General features: G+C 45.3%; 2 protein-coding genes across 2 annotated transcripts; one reads left to right on the top strand and one right to left on the bottom strand.

Moving 5' to 3' along the window:
- Positions 1 to 336: 336 nt before the first annotated feature.
- On the top strand, positions 337 to 7,239 carry Tsr (Cofilin/actin-depolymerizing factor homolog tsr). Its single transcript, XM_071706726.1, has 3 exons — positions 337 to 520; positions 6,279 to 6,521; positions 6,652 to 7,239. Exons 1-3 carry the CDS (start codon positions 518 to 520, stop codon positions 6,850 to 6,852), a joined length of 447 nt encoding a protein of 148 aa, XP_071562827.1. The 5' UTR covers positions 337 to 517; the 3' UTR covers positions 6,853 to 7,239.
- A 385-nt stretch (positions 7,240 to 7,624) lies between these two features.
- On the bottom strand, positions 7,625 to 15,467 carry LOC139772789 (neurotrimin). Its single transcript, XM_071706725.1, has 10 exons — positions 15,283 to 15,467; positions 13,975 to 14,061; positions 13,061 to 13,276; positions 12,537 to 12,658; positions 12,131 to 12,272; positions 10,966 to 11,063; positions 9,700 to 10,002; positions 8,691 to 8,886; positions 8,462 to 8,521; positions 7,625 to 8,067 (listed from the first exon to the last, which is right to left on the bottom strand). The coding sequence occupies exons 1-10, from the start codon at positions 15,320 to 15,322 to the stop codon at positions 7,931 to 7,933; spliced, it is 1,401 nt and encodes a 466-aa protein (XP_071562826.1). The 5' UTR covers positions 15,323 to 15,467; the 3' UTR covers positions 7,625 to 7,930.
- Between the last annotated feature and the right edge of the window lie 9,974 nt (positions 15,468 to 25,441).

Here is a 25,441-nt window from a genome sequence, read left to right as displayed (position 1 = left end):
CGCGCGCGCGACATTCGCGACCGTCTCTCGGGCGCTCATCCGTTGGGCGCGTTGCGATATCGGCTGGCATTCGCAGAAGTAGATTAGTAGATCCGGTAGGTAGATTCTGAAAACAATTGGCGCGATTTTTCCGTCTCTCGCGCGCGCGGCTATTGTAAACGCGCGGCGGGGCGCGCAACCGCGAATTTTTGACGCCGCGCCGCGCGACGGGGCGCGGGCCAATCGGCGCGCGCGGCCGGCCGTGGCGGCGCTGCGCGCGCAGGCGTAGGGATACAGGATTCGCGGAGAGAGAAGAATAGAGACAGAGAGTGAGAGAGAGCGAGAAAGAGAGAGAGCCGGCTGGTCGCGAGAGAGGAGCCTCCCTTCCCGTTCGCCCGTGAGCCAGCCGCGCGATCCCTTCGACTGGACACTGCGCCCGCTATTCAGTTCCACCACGATCGAGATACTCCGGGAAAGTGTCGGTTAAAGTGCCCGTTCACGTGACTCTGCCCACCGGCTACATCGCTCGCTACGGAAAATGGTAAATATCCGGACGCGGCGACGGCGACGATGACGGCGACGGCGGCCACCGCCGCCGCCACCGCCGCCGCCGCTGCCGCCGTCGCCGTCGCTGTTGCTGCCATTTCGCACGTATCCACATCCGCGTAATAATTAACGCTCCGACGGAGAGGAAACGTCCGCGAACGACGCGACGGGCGAGAGCGCGTCGCGATCCGGCGCGACGGGCGAGGTCCCGGCACGGCCGACGACGGCCTTTTTGTGGTTATGGCCGCAGCAGACGCGCCGGTCGGCCATTGCTGCCCGGCTATCCGAGATACGCCTCCTTTCTCGCAACGGCGCGACGCCCGGAAGAATCTCGCCGACTCGCCGCCGCATCGTCCTCCCGTGATCTCGTCTCGTTTCGCCTCGTCCCGCCCTGCCTCGCCTCGCCTCGCCTCGCCTCGGCCACGTATCGCCGCTCCTCCGCTCGTCCATCTCGGACGTATTAGCCAGATTAGCCTTTCGAGTGATTCGGGATTCCTCAGCGACGACGGCGACGGTGGCGGCGATCCTGCGACAGCACGCGCGGACTCGACGTCGCTTCCTGGAAGCGTATGATTCACTTCCACCGCGGCGAGCCGATCAGTGACGGAGAATCGCGCGTCACCGCGGCGTGAGATCGCGCTTTTACGCCTGGGAGATCGCTCCGTCTTTCTCTCGCTCTTTCTCCCCGTCTCCCTGTCTGTCTGTCTGTCTGTCTCCTCTCTTCCCTTTCATGAACGTTGCACCCGATTTCAACCGGTGTCATTCTCGCGAGTCGGAACGTCGGAAGCCCGCATCCTTTCGAGGACGCGCGTTCCGCGATTTATCGCGCGATACGAACGCGATACAGGGCCGTTTCTATAAATATTAAATTCGAGTTAACTGGGATTTCGGCGGCTTCGTCTCTTTTTAGCTCCGTCCAGGAGACGGATAATCCCGATTTACTCCAACGTGAGCGCGTCGTCGCGACGAATCTCGGAGGAGGTTCGCAACGCGTCGAGATTCCTGATTACGCTCGCAGAAATGAATCGTGGAACGTTCCGAAGACATACCCCCCTCGAACGCCGCGACGATCGCCTCGATAACACGACATAAAAGGTAAACGGCTTGCCGCAAAAGAACGACGATGACTCGATTCGTCAACATTGTCATGGCGCCTTTATAGCCGCGTGATATCTATTTTTATTTATTTATTCGCTCGTCTCTCTCTCTCTCTCTCTCTCTCTCTCTCCCCCCCCTTCCTCCCTCCTATCATCTCTCGTTAAAAAAAAAAAGCACCGGGCGTGCTCGTGATATGCTCAACTCGCTTAGATCCAGTACATATACCGTGTGTCGTTCGAGTTACGCAGGAGAGGAGAACGATGTCACGGAGTATTAAAAATATAACGATGAATAAATCCGCGGTGAAAGGCGGAGATGCATTCCGAAACATTCTCGTTAGTCCTCGGACTTACCGGATCGATTTTACCTAAGTTTAGCTCTCGTGTGAGTTTAAGGAGAGTTAACGATATTTCAAATGATATCATGTTTCGCAGAACGACGTCGTGAACGGGATCGAGGAAGCGAGATTCGCTGTGCGAGCGTCATCCTCGAGAAAACGCTGGCGTGTTTTATTTCGGCCGGACGCCTCTCGAATCACGTGGCTATCGACGGCCACTCTCCGCCCGAGAATCTCGCTCGGTGGTTCCCACCGGGATCCGTTGACGGATCGTCGACGATGCTCGCGCGTTGTCCCGACGATCTGCTCGGCGATTCGGGGAAATCGGTGACGATCAGTTTCCATCGACAGCGACGGGCTCTTTCTGACTGCACCCACGTTACATCCGCCGCGCTCGAAACGAGGATGGTGCACGCTCGAACGTTCGGGGAAAGGAAGAGGAGAGGAAATAATTGCAGGAATTTAATTCGTAATCTGAAGAAGCGCCGTAATACACGTCGGCTTATGTAAAACAATAGAGAATCTCGTCTCGAGAGATTCACGAGCTGATATCGGTTACGTTGCACGCGATCGAACGTGTCGATCACGCGTGTTGATCGCCGCGTCTTGTATTATCGCGATCGGCCTTCGAAATCGCGTTCCATGAAGAATCTCGCGGGAATATGAATTTGTCAAACGTCCAAAGTTAAAGTTAGTTTATTATTAACTGCCTCTCCCGATCAGTTCAACCGATGCTCTCCTTTTCGCGACACCTGTTGTAAAAGAGACGGCGATTTTAACGAGAGCCCCTACGGCGATAACAAAAACAAGTTTTAACGAGAATTTAATTTCAGATGTTTAATAACGTAATAACGATGTTTAACTGAGAAAAAAGGAACTTATTTTATTTTAACATTGTTATATATAAAAGAATATTATTTGCCATTTTATAGTGGGAAACAGAGAGAAAGAGTGTCCAGCGCTAACAAACGTTTGTTTTTCTTTTGTTGTTTTCTTGTTGTTATTTCATTGTTGTCTCGTTATTTTTGTTTTGTTACTAACGAAGCTTCCGTTGACATTAAAACCGAGCTATTCTCTCGCAACGACGGAAAGTCCACGCAAAGTCGCTCGTCTGCGTCTCGCGACGATAACGGAGGCGTCCAGCTAATATCGCGAAAAGTTGCAACCTCGCTTAGCGCGGCGAGGATGGCTCGCGTTCTTTTTTATCAGAACCACTTGCGACTCTCGCGCGCGGATATAAATAAGACCGTGACTCGGTGCCGCTTATCGCCGCCGCTCACCGTTCCCCGTCCGTACGATTAAGCACGACCTTAACCCTGTCGCGGGTTCGCCTTCACGACGCCCTTTCCCTCCTCCCACGAAGGAATTTACATGCCCACGGGGATAATTATAGAGCGACGTATCGAGTGACGTCTCGACACCGTGTAAAAGTCTATTATCCGTGCACAAGGTGTCTCAAGAACGTGTGATTTTCTTAACGGCAGGCATCCCTGGCCAGACTTGAAATCGATCTCTTCCCTATGAAACCGTCAATAGTTTCTGAGCAGTAGGACCTTGAAAAAGTGAAACGACGCGAGCAGAATGTTCTTTATTAATTTTAAATGGAATTTATTCTAAATAAAATTTTGATACGAGTTGCAATTATGAAGGTACATGAAGGTACATATAAAATTGGAAAGTTGCGACAGGAGATTAGCGAAGAAATTTGTCACTGAAACGACAGTGTTTTTGAAATGTTCTATATATTATTTACAGCATGAACACAATTTTGATCAAAATAATTCGACAGTTATAATTTATAGCGTAATGGAACGTGTGGCAAAATGTTAAATCATATTTTGAAACTATAAAACTTGAACTAAAGTCAGAACGAGAGAATACATATCGGGCGTACACTCGAACCTTTAGTCTCTTTTTCGTTAACATTAGTCTTTTTTTTCCTTGAACGCGTTCACCTCGGCGTCCTCGGTGAGGAGAGCCGGCTCTCCTCGTGAAACTATCCCCTTCTCCGATCTGTCGGCTCTCCCCCTGGTACCCTGTCGCACTTCGCCGCGCCTCGACGATGACAGTAAACTAGAGAGAGGCGCGATGCAGAGCGGTGCGCCGGTAGCTACAGGGAGAGGGAAAAATTCAATGAGCCTGTAAGGAGGTCGGTTATTTTCTTGCGGGCCAGCGACTCTCGAAGTTCACTGACGTCTCGCATCTGCGGCGACGGCGACGGCCGGTTGATTAAACTCCTCGACATCGCGACTCCCTCTTATCGTGTCACCCCCCCCCCCCCCCGAAGCGACGTCGCCTCACGATCGAACCTTATCAGCCGAAAATCAGAAAAAAAATGATTCGAATCACGTTCAACAGATATTCGTTTCAGCTATACTTTGCTTCTTTCAAGCCTGATTGAGTTGGGCGTCGTGGCTTGCGAATTGGAGATTATAGCTCTATCTGTAAGATAACTTTAATCTGAAGGGGTCGGCAAATCTTTTTCGTAAAGGACTAGATGGTGAATATTTTAGACTTTGCGAGTCGAGAGAATGTTAGATGTAACGAGAGAAAAAAAAATTTCCACAATTTTTTCATTTGTGAAATTTAAAATGTAATAATAATTATGCGGACAGTAATTTGGCGACCACTGGTCTGCAGCGCGCTTTGTCTCACAATCTTCAATTTGCAGCCCTCCAAATTGTCGTGTTGGCTGATACGGGTCTAAGTGCGCGCGTATTTCCTTATCAAATGTAAAAAGCGCAGGGAAGCACGGTTAAAACAGACAGATTTATTGATGAGTCATCCTCCGTTTGACCTTGTGCGCGGCCAGCTTGCGTCTAGAGGGGCACAACACGCCCCAGAAGCGGCAGCCCCCTCGGCGTCATCCCTTTAACCGGCGTCCCCCCCTGTCACCGCCCCGTCAGGATATCGACCCAGGAATTGCATCCTCTGCGTTCACGCCGGCCACCCTCCAACCGCCGCGTCTCTCCCGCAGGAGAGACCCCCCTCTCGCACTCCGATTCACATCCGTTACGTTCCTTCGGTCATGTGGAACGAGCGGCGATACGTTAGTACGGGTGTCGGCTGTCGAGGACGTCCCCGTATTTGAGTCTCGTGCCCATAATTAACGATCACGAATCCGCATCGCGATTATTCATGCGCTTCTGCGAAATTCGAGTCGGCGCTGCGCAACGTAAGATTTAATGAGCGACTGAACGTCGCACGATAATTCAACAGGCCACAGGGAATCTTATACAAATAAACCCCTGTAGCTTGTGAATGCCATAACTTTCGAGAAAATATAGGCGTTCGTACGACACGGCAGATCGTGTGACGTGTTCACCCTTTGGGTGCCAATTTCACTCATGCATTTGGCAGAAGCGAGGGAAATAATTCATAGCAATGTGGAACATTAGATTCTTTTAGGTAGAATAACATAGCTCGACAAAAACAGCAACTCAGAAGAAAATGGATAATCAGCTGCAGCTTTCTTGATGCTCGATAAGATCACCGAAATACTTGGTCACAATTTTGAAATTGATTCGAAACCATCGCTCTCTTTCGTGTGGGTTTAGGTCTTTTGGTCGAACGGTATAGCTTAAAGTTTTGATTGCAAGACTTGAGAATGATGAGAGTATTCTGACCATTGAAGGTTTCCCTTAGTCCATTTGTGCCCCGATACCAAGGTAATCCGGCGCCGCGGTCGTATTTCACGAATTTCCGCGGTGCGGAGAGGAGAGACGATCGGACGAAAGTTCGTAGCGCGCGGCACGTGCCCGAGAGCCAGGGGATAACTTTAGAAGTGGATCGTCGGATCTCTTTTAGCGTCGGGATTCGCGCGTGGGAAGAATTTATTTCGGTTGGCGCGTCCCCCACGTATTTTGCCCGCAAAATGGGCTTAAACGGCCCGGCTGACACGGCAGCGCGCGACGTGTACTGATTGCTGAATGCCGGACACGTTGTCGTATTGACGAGATGGTCCCGCTGCTTGCGCAGCGTCAACTTGACCACCGTAGGGCAACAACCAGTCGAACGATCGCTGAAATTCATGCGACTTTTTGCGCGGCTGTTTCGTTACGAGATGTCCACGAATAAATTCGTGATTCTATATATTTAATTCGTTTCGTAATAAAACAAAGTTTGAGCGAGGTAAAATATCGCGGATATATAGAAGTATTTCGAAGACTTTCTTACATTGATAAGAAAGTGTCATAAAATATACGATGACATATGAGTACGTTAAAAAAAACGCCAATAAGTGTCGAACAATCGTAATTTCTTATCGTGTTTTTTTCCTATTCTTTCTCATCATAATAATTTACATTTGTTTTATCAGGCATCTGGAGTGACAGTCGCGGACGTTTGCAAGACAACGTACGAGGAGATAAAGAAAGACAAAAAGCACCGATATGTGATTTTCTACATCAAAGACGAAAGGCAGATAGATGTCGAAGTCATCGGACCCCGCGATGCGGCTTACGACGCCTTCCTCGAGGATTTACAGAAAGGCGGTAGCGGGGAGTGCCGTTACGGCTTGTTCGACTTCGAATATACCCATCAATGTCAGGGTACTTCCGAGGTAATTACCACATCCATTTTTGTGTAAATGCTATTTTCTGTGATGTGTACACGCTTTGAAAGTATTGACGGAGCTCTCCGGAGCTAACAGATGTTTTTAAAGGTACGTCATTGTATCGTTCTTTCCTCAGGCATCCAAGAAACAGAAACTGTTCTTGATGTCGTGGTGTCCCGACACGGCCAAGGTTAAGAAGAAGATGTTGTATTCGAGTTCCTTCGACGCTTTGAAAAAGTCGCTGGTCGGTGTGCAAAAGTACATACAGGCGACGGACTTGTCGGAGGCCTCCGAGGAGGCTGTCGAGGAGAAGCTTCGAGCTACTGACAGGAATTAGGAGTATTCCAGCAAATCCCAAAACCACTATTACGAGATAAGAAAAAGAAAATCAAGTGGAATACAGTACATCGCGAATTAACTTCCCAGAAACAAAAAAAATACAATAATACTGTCGTTGCATCGAGGGTTCACGTTTTTACACATTTTTCACTTTTAAACGAGACCGATTATCAAGTATTTTGCGCTACATATGTTAGTCATCATGGGAGCGAATATTAGTAAAGGTAAACAGAAATGGAAAAAAAAGGTTCAGCAGCAAAGGGCCAAGCATCCCTTTTCATACCGCGGACGTTGTGTGAATCTGTCTGATATAATATTAATATTATACTATATTATTATATAATTATAAGATAATTGTACAAGAATACAAAACAATTTACAACCAGTCAAGCAGTAAGATCAGAATTATTACAACTTTTTTTCTCACTGGCTGTACAACTTTTAAATTAAATTCATTTCATTATGACTCCTTATGATGTCCTGTCAGTAAAACCCATTATATTCTCAATATTTTCGCACGTTTATTATTTCGAAACCGAGACTACTTGGGGAAAGATACGGATAAGATGAAGAAAATAAATTTATAGAAAAAAAAAAACTACGAGTAATGTTGGCCGATAATGCAGCTTTCGTAGAGTTTGCAGAGACAAATCCTACGCGAAGCAAAATTTCTGCAACTGGTCTCGACTGACGATACTGTTTCTCTCCGAGTGGTAAAAGGCAGGTTTTCTTCTGAACTATGCAGCAGAGTTTACCGACGACATTAAACATTCGCAGTTATTAACATTTGTATTTGTAACTATTTTGTATCGCTTTAATTACTTATTCGCATAATTACAGTATAAATTTCAAGACGAAGTCGCGAGACAACAAAAATTTATATTAACTTTTTTTATCTTTGAGAGAGTGAAATGACCAACCGCATACGAATGATGCTGTGATATCTTCGCTAGTGAGGATGATTCATCGACGCAAACATGACAATGATAATATTTTAACAATAGCCGTATCGTATACGCAATTATAAATTACAACAGTTTACTTTATATTCTTTTTCGCATTTTATACAACATTAATTAAAATCTTTCGCGTGTTATAATTAAGATACACAGGGTACTTAACATCAACGACAATGCCTGTGCTCGATTATACATCGATTCATTTCCATTCGCTGTCAGTTGATAATGCTGCGATAAGGAGTGTTGAGTATAGACTACAAACAAACAACATAAGTTACTAACTTTTAACAATTATTAGCTATCTTATTTCTTAAAATTTATTTTAGTTCTTATTCTACGTCCTCACACATATGTTATATATATTTTAAGAATTCACTCTACTTAAAAAAAATATACATTGAGGTGATACATATATTTATTACAATGTTCTTTTTATTAAGATTTTAGCAAAAGATAGTTTTTGAATTTTCGGGGTGCTAAGAAGTAAGATAGAAAATTTTAACAACCATTCTTTTCTTTGTTTAAAACGAAATCAAGTTATATTATAAACTTTTGAACATAGTTAAATCGACGACGTAAGGGATTAAAATTAATTCTCAGCAATTATAGTTAAAACAAGACAGATTAAAATATAAGCGTCATATTTACCTACTATCCTATTCTGCTCTTGTTCGTCATCCATCTCAGTATTTTCGCTGGAATCGACAGCTGCAACGTGCAAAATAGGACGCGATATACTATTGTCTATCAAATGCGATCCGAATTTCCTCTTACGCTATCTCTCCTCGCAATCGCTGTCGCGCGCGAGCGCGAAAGAGAGGGTACGAGGGATAGAAGCAGAGGATATATATGCGAACGACTTATCTTTATTACTTACGAGCTCCTTCGGTGTGAAAGCGCAGTATCTCCGAGGGGTGGCTCCATCCGTAACGATTTCTGGACAAAACGACCGCTTCGTAATGGGTCGCCGCGTCCAATCCCGTCAGGTTGAAAGAGCGAACATGCACCGGGCTGATGATGTCGTTGCCACCAGCGGGAATATACAATTTGTGCCATTCGCCCCCAGCACCTCTCTACGAGACACGTAAAAAAATAGACTCGGAACGATCATACTAAAATTGATCTTTAAAGAACGGAGGAACGCCAGTCTTCAGAATAAAATCCGTTTGATATAATATTAATGTTGTACTATATTGTTATATAATTATAAGAATTATTATACAAGAATGCGAAACAATTTACAGCCAGTCAAGTAGTGAAAGCAAAATGATTACATTTTTATTTTCTTACTGGCTGTACATTTAAATTAAATTAATTTTATTAACGACTCCTTCTGACATCTTGTCAATAAAACTCATTACATTCCCGACATATTCGTACGTTTTCTGTAAATTATTTCGAGGCGATTCGGGGAAAAGCACGGTAAGATGAGGGAAATGAATTACTCCCCAAAGAGAGAAAAAATACTGATTGATAAAGCAGTTCTCAATCTTCGTAGAGCGCGTCGAGAGAGAGAAAACAATTTTGTTGCTTCAATATTCTGCATTTTGTTTTGGTTCCGACGTCTCTTTTTCCCCCTTATTGCGGATTCACGAACCGGTTAAAGCAAGAAACGTATTTTATAACCGAAGATTCTAGTAATGAGCCACCCGGGCATTGCCTTTTGTTCAATTACTCCTGCGACCCTTGCATGCGCGGCGGCCATCAGACCCGTAACGCGAGCGACGCACGAAACCGTGGACTGAATCCCACGTCTCAGGAGAGACGAGACGAGACGTCGATTTAGTTCACGCCGATTTTTCCCGAGATTTCGCGTGACACGTGGCTGTATATCCTCTATCGATTAACGATTTCTATCTGTCTATGACCGAGAATCACTCTCTCACCTTATATTTGCGAAACCAAAACTGGTACTCGATGATGGGACTGTAACTGTCGACCTCCCAGATAAAGTTGTACGACGCGCTGGACGTGCTGCGCGACTCCTTGTTGAACACCGCCGGATTCGCGACCCCCGACAGCTCGACGATCTTCTCGGTGATTCCCAAGGAGTTCGACGCTCGGCAGAGATAGGAACCGTAATCGGCTGTCCTTACCACCCTTATCAATAGACTGTGATCGTTCCCGGCGTTATGTTTCACTACCCGTGACGTGTACCTTAATGTCTCGTTGTTAAAATACCATTCAACCTGAAAAAAAAGACGCATATGAGACTCCCATAATCTGTCGAGACATTAATTTTTACAACTTCTCGTTACACGAGATCGGTATAACGTTATCCCGCTCGGATCGATTGCCAAGTGGTAACACAATTCTCCCTGACCCGCTCGGTTCTTTTTTTTTTTGCGAGGAAATAGAAAAAAAGGTACGGTAAGTCACGTCCCCTACGAATCGATTTGTCACGTGCGACTGGCTTTAAGGGATCACGGTGAGAAATTGCTTGGCAGATAGGAGGGGCGGTTTCATTTAGTTACCGAGCGTGAAGAACTCGTTGAAATCTAAAAGACGAGTAACGCCGTAACGTCAGAAAAATATTTCGTATTTGTATTGGACGTCGAGACCCCGGCCGATCGATCGTATCGTATCGGGTGCTTCGTTATCGTGTGACATATAAGAGGGACAATTTTACTCGCGTATAAGTTTCGGTGCGGGAGCGTGAAAATTTATTTTTACAATATATTACGCGGGAACTGTCGGACCCCTGTTTCATCTTTCAAAGTATTTTACGTTGTTTTGCGATTAATAAGGGTGCGGAGATTATTCGACCGGGACAAGTAATCACGTGGACACAATTTCGCATTGGCCTCGAAAGAAACCGGAGAGAAAAAAAGGGAGGGAAAAAAGAGGGAGAGAAATACGAAATTTTTATTCGTGCAGAAATAAATTCCACTCGCGTCTGTTTTTCGACTTGCTTATTTCTTGTGGAAAATCCTGATTTAAGGGCTTCAGAAGTATATATCGAGGAGACGTCTACAGCCGTTTCCAGTGCGAAGTCCGCTCGCACACTTGCGATGCAATTAAAAGTCTGATTAGGTGCCACGAAGTGACTTGCGCGCGTTCTTAGCAAGTTGCGCCGTTAATTATTGCTCGAACCGTTAATTAACGCGCAATCACGCACCGTTGACAGTCTTACAGCGAAGGCAGCACCTCACCTTTGCCTCGGGCCAGGCGGTCACCGTGCAATCCAGTTGTACTCGTATCCCCGGATACGCGTGCACCCACGGTTTCTTCACGTAGATCTCCGGCTTATCTGCAATTTTTGCATAGGTACTTAGTGCAGTGTTGAAAGAGAAAAATCTCGATTGCGATTAATATATGCTCGAGTTAATTGCTTCAGGGCGATTTCGGCCGAACTCCGATTAACTCGATCGGCGATTAATTCAACCGGCAGAATCGCTTAAAGCAAAATTTCAACACTATTAAGTTCGTAATGTCAAATTATACTCAAGTTGAATAATTTTTAACCATTCCTGTAAGTCGCCACTGCTCTTACTCTTATGTCGTTAATTTAACTAAAACAATGTTAATTTAACTAAACCAACGGAATTAAAATAATACTGTTTTGTGTTAAAGTAATAAATTTCAATACACATAGTAGTTAAAAATAACAAAATATTATTTAACTGAAGGTAATGATAATGATAAATTTAAATTTCATCCTTTAATATTTAACAGTGAAGCTAAATAATTCGTTTCTGGCTTAATCTTTCTTCTCGTAGGTTAAACAAGAAATTAATTCTATCCATGTTTAACAAAATAGGACAGGCACCGTTTGATAAGTTAAGGAGTTTACCAGAGTTTAGTCGAAGTCACCCTTAGCCATTTAATCACACATTAAAGCACACACACACACACACACACACACACACACACACACACACACACACACACGATCGTGTTGTTTATGTCTTTAAAGCAGCACTTCTGAAATGCACGTAAGACCTGCGTTTGATGTCGCAAAAGCGAAAGGATTGTTCGCGCACCGCGAAGGTTGATTAACGTCTGCAAAACACTCGTTGTAACCGTACAATCAGCATAATTGACTCGCTCATGCGTTTGATTGGAATACTAAAGGGAGCAATCTGCGGCAATTTCTTAATTGTGCTGCTAGGAGTGGCGCGAGGAGTAGGGCGCGATTTGCATGATCGTCTCGGTACAGGGCGGTCGTAATTAAACTCGATTAATCGCGGGTGCTCCCGAAACGACTTACACATCGCAAAGCCCGTGATACAGTTAATAATTGAGTACACATGCGGGGTGCCATGTCTAGCGAGATTAGATGCACACGCTCGAACGGGGGATAAACCGAAAACTCACATCTAATACGTAGGTCTACGTGCGCCTCCGCGGGATCGCCGATTCCGTTTTCGGCGACGCAGGTGTACCTGCCGGATAGATTCCGATTGTCGGCGTGAAATCTCAATTGCGGTCGAGCGTCCAATAATGGGATTTCCCCGTCCTGCGAAGAAGAAGAAGAAGAAGAAGACGTGTATTATCATCCGCGACAACGCATCACTTCAATTTAATTGACTTGTTGTCCGACCAGAAAAAATCTCGCGGACGGACATCCGCGTTACGTTCGTTTTCTTTTCTTTCTTTTTTCATCCCCCAGTTTCCTCCCTCGTCAGCGAACGTTTCCCCACCATCGCACTTTGACGCGCGGATCGCGTAATATCGTTGGCATAGGCAATGGTAAATCGAATAGCCCAGAAATATCGATTACCTTCGTCCTCCAACTTATGATGGGGGCCGGGACACCCTTCGTCACGCATTGCATTTCCACCCTCTCCCCAAGATTGACCTCCAGCTCGCCGGTCGCCGGCACCGTCTCCGCGCTGGGTGGATCTGAGCGGAATGGAGCGCGAAATAACGAACAAATAAATTTCCGCCGTTGTACGCGTAAACTGACTTTACACGTTGTTTACACGCTCATGCAAAATTCAGATCTCCGCCTCGACGGGCGAGGCGGGGTCTCAGTGGGGTCTTCTCTGTAGAAGTCAAACGGTTGGGAAGCGGTCGTAGATAAGGCCGCGCCCGCACGAAGACGGATAGACGTCTCAGTTTGGATTCGCAAACGCAAACGCGAGAAGGACTCCTCGAGAATCCCTTTCGCCGCGTCGCGTCGCGTCGCGTCGATCCGCCTCGGTGTACAAGAGACGGATTATCCCTCGGGACTCGGGACGCCACGCGCGGGGAACGCTTATCGCGGGGGTCTATATATATACGTGGCAAGGGGGGTATACTCACACATCACTTCGATCTCGTGTACTTGCGTGACGTGTCCCCAGGGAGACGGTCGGATCGCCTGGCACACATACTCCCCGCTGTCCTCCCGCTGCACGTGAAGGACCCGCAGGCTGCCGTTGCTATACAGGGTGACTCGCTCGGGCGACGGCCGCTCCTGCTCGAAGCTGTCGGCCAGGAGGACCTCCTCTCGCCACCATCTCACCCTAGTTTGCGCGCCTACGCGCGGAAAGAAATAACAAGCTTTTTCCGTGCATTTGAACTCTGAGATCACCCCCTCCCCCCCTCCGCCCTCCAGTCCGCATTGTTCCCGAGCCTAAAGACCGACATTCGGACCCGACACACGTAGTACTTTTACTACCTACTAACGAGGGGCCTACTAACAAGGAACGAACCTCGGCGGAGACGCTTTTCTTCCTCTCTTACTCTTCAAACAACGTGTATTATCCGTGCCGAGAGACGTACGAAAGAAGAGAGGAAGAAAGGTACATGCAAATACATAAATAGCAACGTTCGTCTTAATGAAGCGGGGCTTTAACAAGACTCATGACGACTCATTTATAACGAATATCCCGGCGATACAAAAGCGCAGCTCGCGGCAGCTGGCGCGCAGAAATACACCCTTTTCCACGTTACCACTTTATCCTAATTCTGCACGCCCGCGTAGGTAGGAATAATGACGTTTCAAAAGACACCCCCGGCGTTTGTTATCGCGTGTGGGCCGTGATTGCGGTCCGGGCCTGTGGAGTGTCGGGCAATTTCGTAAATGGCAGTAATTCCACACGTGCGCGCGTACGGAATACGTATACTGACGTACTCGACGAAAGCGGACCGGGGGGGAAAGCGGGCGATTAATCATTTCGGGAAGACGAAGAAACGCAAGGAACATAATCGATCGTTTATAACAAACGACATACCCTCCACGTAGCAAGGCAGCAAAACCGTTTCGTTCTCGTGGGTTTTTACCGTCATTGAGTGGTCGCGGTTCGTCGCAGCGTAAGCGCCTGTAATACACACGTATATACACATACACATATGCTCACGAATATAATATAATAATAACTAAATTGTCATTTAACGACGTCGCAAGCGCCAAGGCGATCGCCGCATTGCGAAATCGCGTTCGCGCCTCCGCGTGCGCCTTAATCTCTCGTCCTGTTTTTCTCTTATACGATTCCCGACACGAAAAATTCCCCCTTCTGCGTTATTATCTCGCACGCGCGCAGTGACCGCGCGGAAATTTATTTCCGCAGCCCTCGAGCATGCACGCGCGAGAGATCCATTTCTTTCTTTATGATCGATCGCGCCACACGGCGCACGTCCCGCGTCCCGCCGTGCTTGCATGGCACCGCGGGGCGGCGCGGGTCAGTTCTTGCGAAAGCGAAACTACAGCGCAATTATCCCTTCGCTCACACGCACTTAAGGGGAACGCACGTGGGGAGGGGGGGGGGGGGCTCGAATGAATCGATTGCCGAAGTTGCGTGCGCCCAGGGTGGGCGAGCAAACGAGGCACAGTTTCGTCACGTGCGTCCCTCCACCCTCCCGGCTTTCCCTCTCGAAAAAATCGATCCACATACGGAAATACGGCTATAATTACGCCGCGCGCCGCCGGCGTATATAAGGAGATATTTCAGTCCGATTAACCCGCGCGCCGCGTTCGACCACGTACGAGAAAACTGGGTTGCCCGAACGCGTGCTCCCGGTTATCGCGACGATTATCTAAAGTGGGAAAACAATAAAGTAAAAATTGAATCAATCATTCGCGTAAGTGCCGCATTCGCGGAGGCCGTGCCCGCGTAGTAAGGAGGGAGCTTTTAAGAAATGAATATTTCCTCGTCTCTCTCAGGGATCTCCGTAACGCGCGCGCGATTCATTTTTCCTCCCTCTTTATCCGCTTGCAATATTCTGAAACTCCGAAATTTTTAACGGCTCGAAAACGTCAGCGAAAAAACTCCCCCCGAGCGCAAGACAGCCGAAGCAAAGAGGCGCGCGTTCTAGTTTTCTTTTTATCGCTCTTGGGACTCAATTCCTCGAGCACGAGTACGAAGCGCGTGCGAGAATAACGAAACGTTACAGTGTCCGAAACTTATAATTTATGAACGACATTCTGTCTATTTTCTGACATCATTTCCTCTTTAAAATGACACGACATTTTCTACATGACTTCTACCTTCAGGGCAAATGTCTCACAGTCCCGATAATCACCAGCATATCTCATACAATACCTATTATACAGACGTAAAGTATCCAAATGAGGGGCACCATCTTTCAAAAATAATTACACCGCGCGTTACGCCGAAATTGTCCACGCGAAAAATTTCGTATCGAGATCGCACCGAAAAAATACGCTCTTTCGTCGTGCACGTGACTCTCTCGGTCCTCCACGAGGCACTGGTCCCGCTTTAAGATGTGATTCGAGTCCCGCGTGCGATCTTAAACACACGCGCACGCACCGACACGCACACGCACATGTATCATCGCACGTAATTATGACCACTTGTCCATCGCACGAATCAAAAGGTACTCATGCCGCATACGGCAAGTCCGTGCCGGCCGAAAGCGACTTTTCTCATTAATTACGTTCCGCCCGAGTGCTAATTAAAATATTTATGAGCGTTGCAACGAACAGACAATTGTTGCTGGTGTAAAAAAAAGTAATCAATGTAGAGAAATTATCTTTTGTTAAAGATATAAAATGTACCGATAAATAAAAATTTCACGCGTTACGCGCGAATGGAATAAATTGAATTGAATTGAATTAAATCGATTTGCTTGAAATACTTTTAATGAAACAATCGGGACAATTATACGCAGCATCGGACGATGGTTCACGTTGAACTGGCGCTTCTCCGAACGAGAGCGCAAGATTTGAGAACCACCGTCTTCTGTTGCAAAGCCGTTGCGCTGCTATAGGGGCATAGGGTGTCCACCCACGAAGACCAAAGGCATTCTTCTATAATTTGTTCAATTTACGCACGGTCACACACCGTGTATAGAGCCATTCACCGGAGTTACCCATTAGACCGTTAATCCAATAAGCGATTCGCCGCTTCAACGCTTCTTAGATCATTGCGACGGCTTCCTTCTCGCGTGTCCCCTCTTTTATAAATATATCATAAATGAAAAAAACTAAATGAAAGTAGCCGCCAGCCTCGAATATCGCTGATGTAATTCTGTCAGTTTTACGTTTTTTCGCCATTTCAATTATTTCCGCTCTCACAATCGATTTCATTTAAAAATGAAACTTAAAAGTCCACGTAGCGCGACGTTATATCTCATATGTACATACACATATATATCTTCATGCTGACGCGAAAAAGTACGCGTTCTCATTTATTATTACTGAATTATTTCCCGGACGAACCGTTTACCCCCGAGGCAGAAGTAGCAATAAACGGTTAACACTTTATCGCCGGCTTTTAACTCTTTTTTCCCTCCCCCCCCCCGGACGTCCATCGCTGGATATCTACAATTCAAAAATCTGAATACTTCATGGTGCGCTGTAAAACCTTTATGCATAAACGCGCAAGCCGATCTTTTCACGGGCGTCTGCACGCCTGATTCATTCGATCAGCTTTGGCTCTCTCCTCGTTTGCGAGTGAAAAGAGACGAGCTGGCAGCTCGCCGGATGTGCTATAAATAATTGTACGCTACTACATATCTACGTATCGCGCAAGTAATAAGTAAACAAATATTATGTGTCACAAACAATCGCTAAATTGAAGATTAGTAATCTTATATCTTTGCATTTTTAATTTAATTCGAATAAACGCGCACAGATTTTATTTCGCTAGATTTAACGCTACGAAAAAAAGAACATTGTACATTGACATTTTTGTTTCACTCGACACGTTCTTCAAAGCGGAATCTCATTTCGGCGATCTCGTCTCGCACGAGTAATTAAGTGCTCGGAAAAATGTGTAGACGACACCGTGCCGTGCTTGAGGATGTCCAGGCTTCTCGGTTCTAACGGGCGGGGACGAAGGACGAGAGATTACGAAGGGAAAGTAATCCTCCTCGAGCTGTGCGCGCCCGCTGTGTTCGTGCGAATCTATGTGAATATACTTAATCCAAGTCGAGAGAAGAAGGTGCTCGAAAGCGGTTCTCAATTATCTGATGCATCCATTAAAGCGCCGACGAAGATCCTCCTTTAAATGGATTTCCGAAGAAATCTGCCGGGACAGCCGAGCTTTCGGCGAGCTCTGAATCGTGATGGATCACCGATATATTTTTCCCTCGTCTCACGTCGCGGAGCCGACTCTTGACTCGCCCTTATAACGCGTATTCGTAAGACTGCGATACTTTTGAGTGTCGCGTCGAGAATTTCTCGTGATTTATATTCGAGCGAAAATCCTTGGCGAAGAAAAATATATATGAATTATTATTATAGAATTTGCTCGCTCTGAATCTGCTTGATTGTACATTCGCGCGTGTCTTCCGGTGTAATGATTAAATAATTTATTAATTTTCACTCGCACGGCAAACAAAAACATTTGAAAAGATATTCGAATGCATTTTTTAGAAAATGACGAGTTCGATATAGGTGACAGGACGAGAAGTTGAAAGGGGACGATCTCTGAATGTTCTTTTGCCATTGCTCACGCGACAAAGAAAATTACGTGGCAGTCGCGTATTCACGCCGCGCTAGCTAAAAAGTTGTGGCTTAATTGGCAGTAATTCACCGAAGTACCGGTCTCGCCGTTCCGATGATCGTGCCTTCCTCCCCGGTTAAATTGTGTTTACGGTGATCTCATAAGGCGGTATCCACCGAGCGGAAGTGAGAGGTCGCGGTTAGTATTTCTCTTGAAAACTTTATTTCTCGCGTTAATTGTCGGTCGTCTTGGCGCGTCATTGGTTACTTCATTCTTTTCACTTTTCCAGAGAAGACAATAAAATAAATTGATACGGAAATTTAAGTAAAGCGAAATAGAATTAATCCACATATACGCTTGTTAAATAAAACAGTTTCCTGCATTATATTTAAATGAGGTATTTATTTTTTTATTTTTGACGACACGTTCACGGGTCGTTGAATTTTTATGAGCGGGACATTTCTGGGGATATTCGAGGTAATCCCGGCCTCGAATATAGCCCAGGAGGAGAAAGATGAGGCTTATTTAACGAGATGTGGGAGAAATCCGTCGTTGCCGTAAATGTGAGACACATCTAATGCCGGAGCCGGAGTATACTCTTTGAGTATACGAGAGAATGATGATTAGTTTAGCGACATAATTTACGGTCGCGAGAGCCGGGTTGGCGCGGATCTTCCGGGAAACGTTGGGGCAGATTAGGGGCAAGGGTATCGACCAACGGCTACGGTTATCCCGTGAGTTTACCCCAGTTTTCGAGTCGCTCAGACACTCCGAGATTGTCTAGGGGCCGCGGATTCAAAGACGGAGGGGCTTTAGCCGCGGCTAATGCTTTAAATTATTAAGTTGGTCCTTTGTGTTCGCGCGAAAGCAGAACTGAAATGCCTTTGCTGCGTGAACTCGCTTCGAAACGGACGTTCTCGCTCGATGTCGGCCGCTAAAGATTCCTTTGCGCCTCTCGTTCGTGCGACTCAATTCGATTTGACGACGACACGTCACTATGGGACGTTTGTACCTGTTTTTTTTTCCTGCGGCTATGAAACTGATAGGATCAACCATTTTAAATTTTAAGTTTTTGATTCAGTGATCCCCAAAACCTCTTGGGTCTCATTTTCATGCAAAACAAACAATTATTTTTAATACTTTCGGCCGTCATATTGGATCCGCCATTTGGAATCCTCTACTAATCTTGTACCAACCCTAAAAACTCCTAATGTACGCAAATTCATCTCATAAAAACCAATCTTTCTAATTTTGGCCAAAAAAATAGGTACAAACGTCCCATAGTGCGACGGAGTGTCGAGCACGACCGCAAAAATCGTAAATCGAGAAAACAAAACGAGTCTTAAACAATATAATTGTTCTCCTCCTTGTATGCCTCGACGCATTTCGATACGCGGCGATTTTATAGCGTGTTGTCTCAGGCCGCACTGGCAGTTCGGAATAATTAGAGCGGCACAACACCGCATTGTAAATTGCGTTATACACACCATGGCGGCTGATTAAACAGCCCGTGAAATAACCCCGAAATGCTGACCAACTTTGCGTTGTATCAGTATTACAGAGTGATTGCGTTTCATTAGTTCATTAAAACTCGCTCGTTATGCCTTCAACGGCTTCAACTGTGTCGATAACGGCACATGCGAGCGAATCACATCACGATATTTTTTGTTAAATTAGATACTCTTCGCAAATAAAAAGGAGCTTCTCTGCATAGCGAGAAAATGCATAATGACAACGTCTATAATTACGAAACGATATGTTTCTGAATCATATATTTTATCCGTTTGTTTCACCCCGTTTTTATTTGTTTGTCGACGCGATACTTTTTTCACCTTTACAAATCGCGAATGATTACAATTGATTTCACATCTGTTCGAGCCTTCGAGACGAAGCTGAAGGTATCGATAATTGTATTGTAAAATGCATTTCATTGAACGAGCCCCGCGCGCGCTTTTATTTCCGAAGTCATATTTTCCTCCGGCGGGATGGAATTCGGACGGAGCGCATATCGCTGGTGGCGAATCCAATTACCGAGCGCCACAATTGCACACGCGGAAAACAGTTTGGCTTCGGGAGATCCACGAAATTCTCAGTACAACTTCTGCCTCATTTCCGGCAGCCGTCCAACCGTAATCCACGGTTGCTTACCATCGATTCTTCACGGGCATTCGCGTTTCCTCCTCGGGGGAACGATTCTCCCTTAACAGAGATTCTATTTTCTCATTACGAAGAATCTCATTATCCACCAAACGATATACATGGTTTTTCCTTCCGTTAGCAAAAACTGGGTCAATTTGATTGATTGGTAACGATGACTTGTTCTTGTAAAATTCAAGACCAAACACATTATACTCCGAGCGCACTCTCTCGTCGAGTAATAAATAGAAACAATTTCCGTTCACTGTAACAGTACCTTCTTCTTGAGAAAGTACGCGCGCTTTCGATAAACCTGCAGCGAAACTCCAATGTCGACGATGGCCTGTGTTGAATTTTTCGAGATGCGTTTACACGATAAATTACCTTACCACAGCAAATAAGTGAAGTGGTGGAAAAACGGCAGAAGATGAAAGAGAGAGAGAGAAAATGTGTGTCATCACATTTTTGAAGCGGAAAATCAAGAAAATAAGTCGAGGCAAAAAACGAAGAACTGCCTGTGTTCTCCAGTGTATTGGAATTTACTGAAGGCGACGAGAAAGAATAAATAAAATCCGAATAATCTCGAAAAGTAATGTGATAAGGCGCGCTTGGTTGCACATAAATCCATGAAAAAATTCATATTTCAGATACTTACGTAATAAACGAAACAGTAATTTCGAAGTACATTCTCATAATTTTCAGCGAAGACTTGTCGATGCAAACTATTTACGCTTACTTATTAAATTGATACGCGAAGCCCAAGAGGTACATGTGTATTTTTAATGTATTTTTCTTCCACTTTGGTATACAATTAAATTGCAAATGTGAGTATATGAGATAGATAGATTCATCTCCCTGAGGGTGACTGCCTTGTTTCTCAATTTTCGTTGGTAAATAAATGGCCCGAGGTAGCCGATTCAAATAAGAGATCGAGTCCATTCTGTCCTGCGGTTTCGCGCGTATCAAATATCAATATTGTTTCAGCATCAGAGTTCAGATTGCGGAGTGCGAAAGTAACGCGGGCAGAATCTGCGGCCAAGGCCATATACGGCCAATGAGATAATTTGTGGCATGTAGCAGGAATGGTCGATAACCATCCCCCTGCCTGCGACCCCTGTCGATGTTCTCCCGGACGCAATTCGAACGTTCGCGTTTGGTAATTAATACCGGATAACCGTTTAATATATTTTGAGGCTTGCCCTGCAGCTGTCCGCGCTCTCGTTCGGTCTCGTCGTCTCTAGTTAAAAGGCGAAACGAGAGAGACGTGCAGTTTCGGATAGCGCATGGAAGACGATGCAAATAAATTAGCGACATAAACCAAAGCGGTACATGGCAATACGTTATGGAAATGATCATGTGGACTTAATAATCCTTTGTAAATAGCGATACGCAAAACGGATGTACATAACTCGCGAAATTATTATTAGATTCAATATAGCCGAAAATGTCAATATTTCTTTGTGCCGATTTGTTGCAGAACAAGAGAGATCCTCGTTTTTAATTAATAAAACGAGAAGTGGAAATAGAACGGTAATGACGCAATACAGAGATGGATACGCGTACATATGTATAGTCTGTATACATACATATCGTACATACACCCGACGAGAAGATAACCGTGAGATATGTCAGCGAATATCTTCGCCGTGTCGCTTATCCACCGCATGTTAATGACACTTCCTGAAACTACGTGCACCGCTACAGTGTCATCGGAATGAAATAGTATAACGCAATCCACCACCCCCCCCTGCTATGTACACGTAATCTGCAAACCGATACTTATGTACGGCTTTGGAACTGTAATAATAACGATTACACCGAGAGCGCGTCTCTGGCAATCCCACCCCCGCTAAATATTAAAACCGTTTCAATATTATTCGTATCCGACGTCGCGCGGTCTCTCGCGATTATCACGGAACGTCGATATCTCGGGGTCACTCGGACATCTTATTACGCCTTGTATACGCGAATGCATATGCTAATCTCCCGCGGTTCGTGTATAATAAACCCACCAGAGTATAAACGTGAGGAGTGCAACGCGCTATAATATCCTAGGAAAGGGGTCGCACTTCCTCCTCCTAACCGTGGCGGAAAAAAAAGAGCCGACGGTGGGTTCTTTGCGCAATGTACGCCGTGCGATAAGCCAGCGACGTAAAACTGGAATTTACGGGCCTATAATTCTCCGCGAGAGAGAGAGACCGAAGGGGCGCGACGCGTTTGTAATCCGTTTAAAGTCGAGCGCTTGCGACGCCGTGTGTTAGCTCGCTCGCCGCGGAAGCTAACGATTTCTCCACGACAGGATTGTTAAAAAGGCAGTTAAGAGTTGTCACGAACATGCGGGTTGCGGTAGATGGACTAACGTGTCTCTCCGCCGCCAGCCAGGTAGAGGCGGAGAAAGCGGTCGGGAAAATAAAGAAGAAAATACAATTATCGCCGCGGTAGAAAAATCAAACATTTAGAGTCCCACCTCGTAAAATCTTACTTGTTGTAATTAGCCGGGAGTTGCTTCGTAGCGGAAAATAAATATCATCAGTTTGATAACTAATCTTATCTCCAAAGGGAAATCACCGGGTATCCCTGGTGCATTATCCACGGGGGCCATTCGAGAGAGTCCCCTGTTCTTATACGTCGCTCCCGGGATGATTCTTTCATGGGACGCCTCGGCAAATTGAATCGTCCGGTGATCGTACCTAGGTGCCATTGTCAGGAAGGCAATTTGAGAAGGCGCTATCGATCGTACCGGGAACCACCGCGTCGTATCCGGAGCGGAATAACTCGCGAAGTTCGAGTGCGATTCCGAGAAAGTTTCAAATTTTTTCGTACAAAATTTCGATCGTACCTTGCGGCAGGTGCTTGCTCGGCCAGCAACGAGTGGAGAAGTCGATTCGATTGAACTTTGAAAATAGCTTCCGTCGCTCCGACTATTTTGCGACCATTACTGTCAGCCGTCGTGCCCTCGTGATGCCCCGTTGTACCCCGCGCCGTCCTTTGTCCGAGGATTGCCTCGTCAGTGTCGACCGTAGTCCCGCAAAATCCTTTCATCCGCTTTTCTCGCGCGAGACCGCTGGGCCGCGAATGCGTGCATCACGCGGATCACGTACCGCGTACAAACTATACCGGGCCCGTTCTCTCGAAACTGTGAGCGAGTCTTAGGGGGAAATTTACGAGGCAGGCCGGCTGTCTGTCTCGCAAGCTTTTAATTTTCAACGTCAGGTATCCCGCGCAGCCAAGTCTTGAATTTAATTTCTTAAGGTAATCGATGATTCAGGCACACCCTAGGGTCTGTCACACGGAGGAACGAGAGAAACGGGACAGATCCGTTGGAAGCGGCGAGGGCGAACGAAGGAGTGCAAGAAGAAAGAGAATAAAAAGGGCGCGAGGAGGCGGGGAGTAAATAAAAAGTGAAGTCACGTCGGATAGTCGGATGTCGCAAACAGAATAAAGGATATATAGATAGATACCTTATCAAATGTACCTTAGGATAGCATTCCTTTCGAAGAAACATTATACGTAACAGAAAGTACAAGTACTCACAGTAGTCACACGGATCAAAATAAAAAGAAGAAAGTCATAATGAAGTAATGGTGCAGGCTAGAAGTAATTAAAGATAAGAATAAAAAATGAAAGGAAGTGAAAATAAACTTAAGCATTAAACGTCAGCGTAAAAAGAGAAATGTGTTGTGTAATTAATTAGTTTGGAAGAAAGGTTAATGTTTGTATACGTTTCAGATTAAACGACTCGATAGAGCGAAAGTTGAGAGTGAGATTTATATCTTGTATACGCTGAGTCTCAATTATCGGTAGCAGAAATAATCTACGGTACATGTAATGCGACGTAATGGTGTATGTAAGTCGATTTGAGCGATAAGACGTTCTTTCAAACTTCTAAATGATAATGGAAATATTCTCGGAAGGTACTCCATCAGAGAAAACGGAAAAATGTATAGCATGAAAGAAGAGAATGGCGAACAAAGAAGCGGGAAAGCGGTTTAGCAAACAGGATCGGTTAACAATGACTCGACGAACGACTTTCCGTCGACTCTCTCCATCGAGCGATTATCTATTTCTGACCGAGAGAAGCGAGAAACGCGACACTCTTAATATTCGCGCCAGCAGCTTAATTCGGACATTAATGAGATCCAATAATTTCAGGCCGATCGAATACTCGGCGGAAAGAGAGAGAGAGAGAGAGAGAGCGGCAATCGCCGTTACTGCGAACGACGACGGCGACTCCGGGGCATAACTGCGTCCTGATTGTTGTCAATTTGTATAATTATACAATATGAGTGCACTGTCGCGTGCACACGCCCATAATTCATAGGACGCGTGTACGTTGTCGAATGCAGCGCTCATAGATGCAAGCTGATGCGTGACATTAATAGAGTCGCAACTCAATTGTCATTTTACACAAAAGTACACGTGTGTGTCACACATAAATTTGCGGACGTTATGCATACAGACATTAATCGTACACAATTATGTAATTTAAAATAACATTATTATGTCATATCTATAAATGTATAAGGACATTAATATTTGATTTGTGCATTCCTAATCGGATTTTATCGACTCGTATCGACTATACTCTCTCGAATATAGAGTCCTGGGTCGAAATTAAATTTCCCTTGACGTACCGAAGCCAAACAGGAACCGGAAGAAATGACAGGGAGCCTTGAAAGACTTTAGTCATACGTGGAAAAGTCGTGTTCGCTGCAGCGCTACAGAGATTATGCGAATCCTTGGAATCTTCAGGTTCTAAAAACTTTAAAGGGTAATAACGTCGCCGGAAGTTTGTCGGGAAGGCGAGTCGTAGGATGACGGCGGCACGTGCGGCACCGAATGGCGAAAGTATCGTCGACGTGCAACGTCGTCGGGATGCAACGTCAATTAATGCATCGAAATTGCGTTATACCGGTATAGCTTTTACGGCGTTCGAAGTACCCGAACGTCTCCGCGTAAAGTGGCTCGACGAAACGCGGCACCGCGGGCGTATATAGGTATCGTTGGAACGGAATTGTATATGTTTCTCAGCTAAAAGTGCATTGCGGCCGTAATGCATACGATGGAGTGTGTTGAAACCGAGGCAACTTTCCTCATGCATGATGCAACTCTATACATCTGTACTACTTTATATTACTTTAAAGCAATTATTTCTCGGTGAGGCAATGTTCAGTCTAGAACAATTTATTACAAAATCTTTTCCTCCGTAGATGCACCTGTTTGCGTCTTCGTTTGACGAAAATAGAACACCGTCGAGACGAAATTACAAAAAAGATTGTGTGCTTGGCATGCTATAATTGTACATAATTTTTAAAATAATTAAATATATAAAAAAATATTACTTTTTCTAGAATTTTGAAATGTGTAGCTCAAAATTAATCGCTAAGAAACAGGACGATTCTTTATTAATGGTGATTTTACATAAAAAGAAAAAAAGTCGAAACTGTAGAATAAAATTTCTGTATAAGACTTTATTTTCTATATTGTATCAATCGGAGAATTAATAACATCTTTTCTACCGTTCAAGTATGCATAATTTACATTAACGCAAACTATCAAATTCTATCAAAAAATAAAATAATTCAATACATTATTTTAAAAAATAATAAATAATACTTCTTGTTGCGTTGGAGAGATATTTGTAAAATATTAATTG

Source organism: Temnothorax nylanderi, unplaced genomic scaffold, assembly GCF_030848795.1.
Source record: "Temnothorax nylanderi isolate EJ_2023f unplaced genomic scaffold, tnyl_v1.0 TNYL_tig0053_pilon, whole genome shotgun sequence".
Taxonomy (NCBI): domain Eukaryota; kingdom Metazoa; phylum Arthropoda; class Insecta; order Hymenoptera; family Formicidae; genus Temnothorax; species Temnothorax nylanderi.
Note: the sequence above shows the minus strand (reverse complement) of the source record. Positions and strands in the feature narration are given on the sequence as shown.

What these genes read in the sequence shown, in the direction of transcription:
- Tsr (XM_071706726.1), top strand. An exon ending in AATGTCAGGGTACTTCCGAG is followed by an intron (nt 6,522 to 6,651) that starts GTAATTACCACA and finishes TTCTTTCCTCAG; the next exon opens with GCATCCAAGAAACAGAAACT.
- LOC139772789 (XM_071706725.1), bottom strand. Translation starts at nt 15,322, where the DNA reads ATGGTGCCCCTCATTTGGATACTTTACGTCTGTATAATAG. An exon ending in CCGCCTGGCCCGAGGCAAAG is followed by an intron (nt 10,003 to 10,965) that starts GTGAGGTGCTGC and finishes CTTTTTTTTCAG; the next exon opens with GTTGAATGGTATTTTAACAA. An exon ending in CTTTCACACCGAAGGAGCTC is followed by an intron (nt 8,522 to 8,690) that starts GTAAGTAATAAA and finishes TGCACGTTGCAG; the next exon opens with CTGTCGATTCCAGCGAAAAT.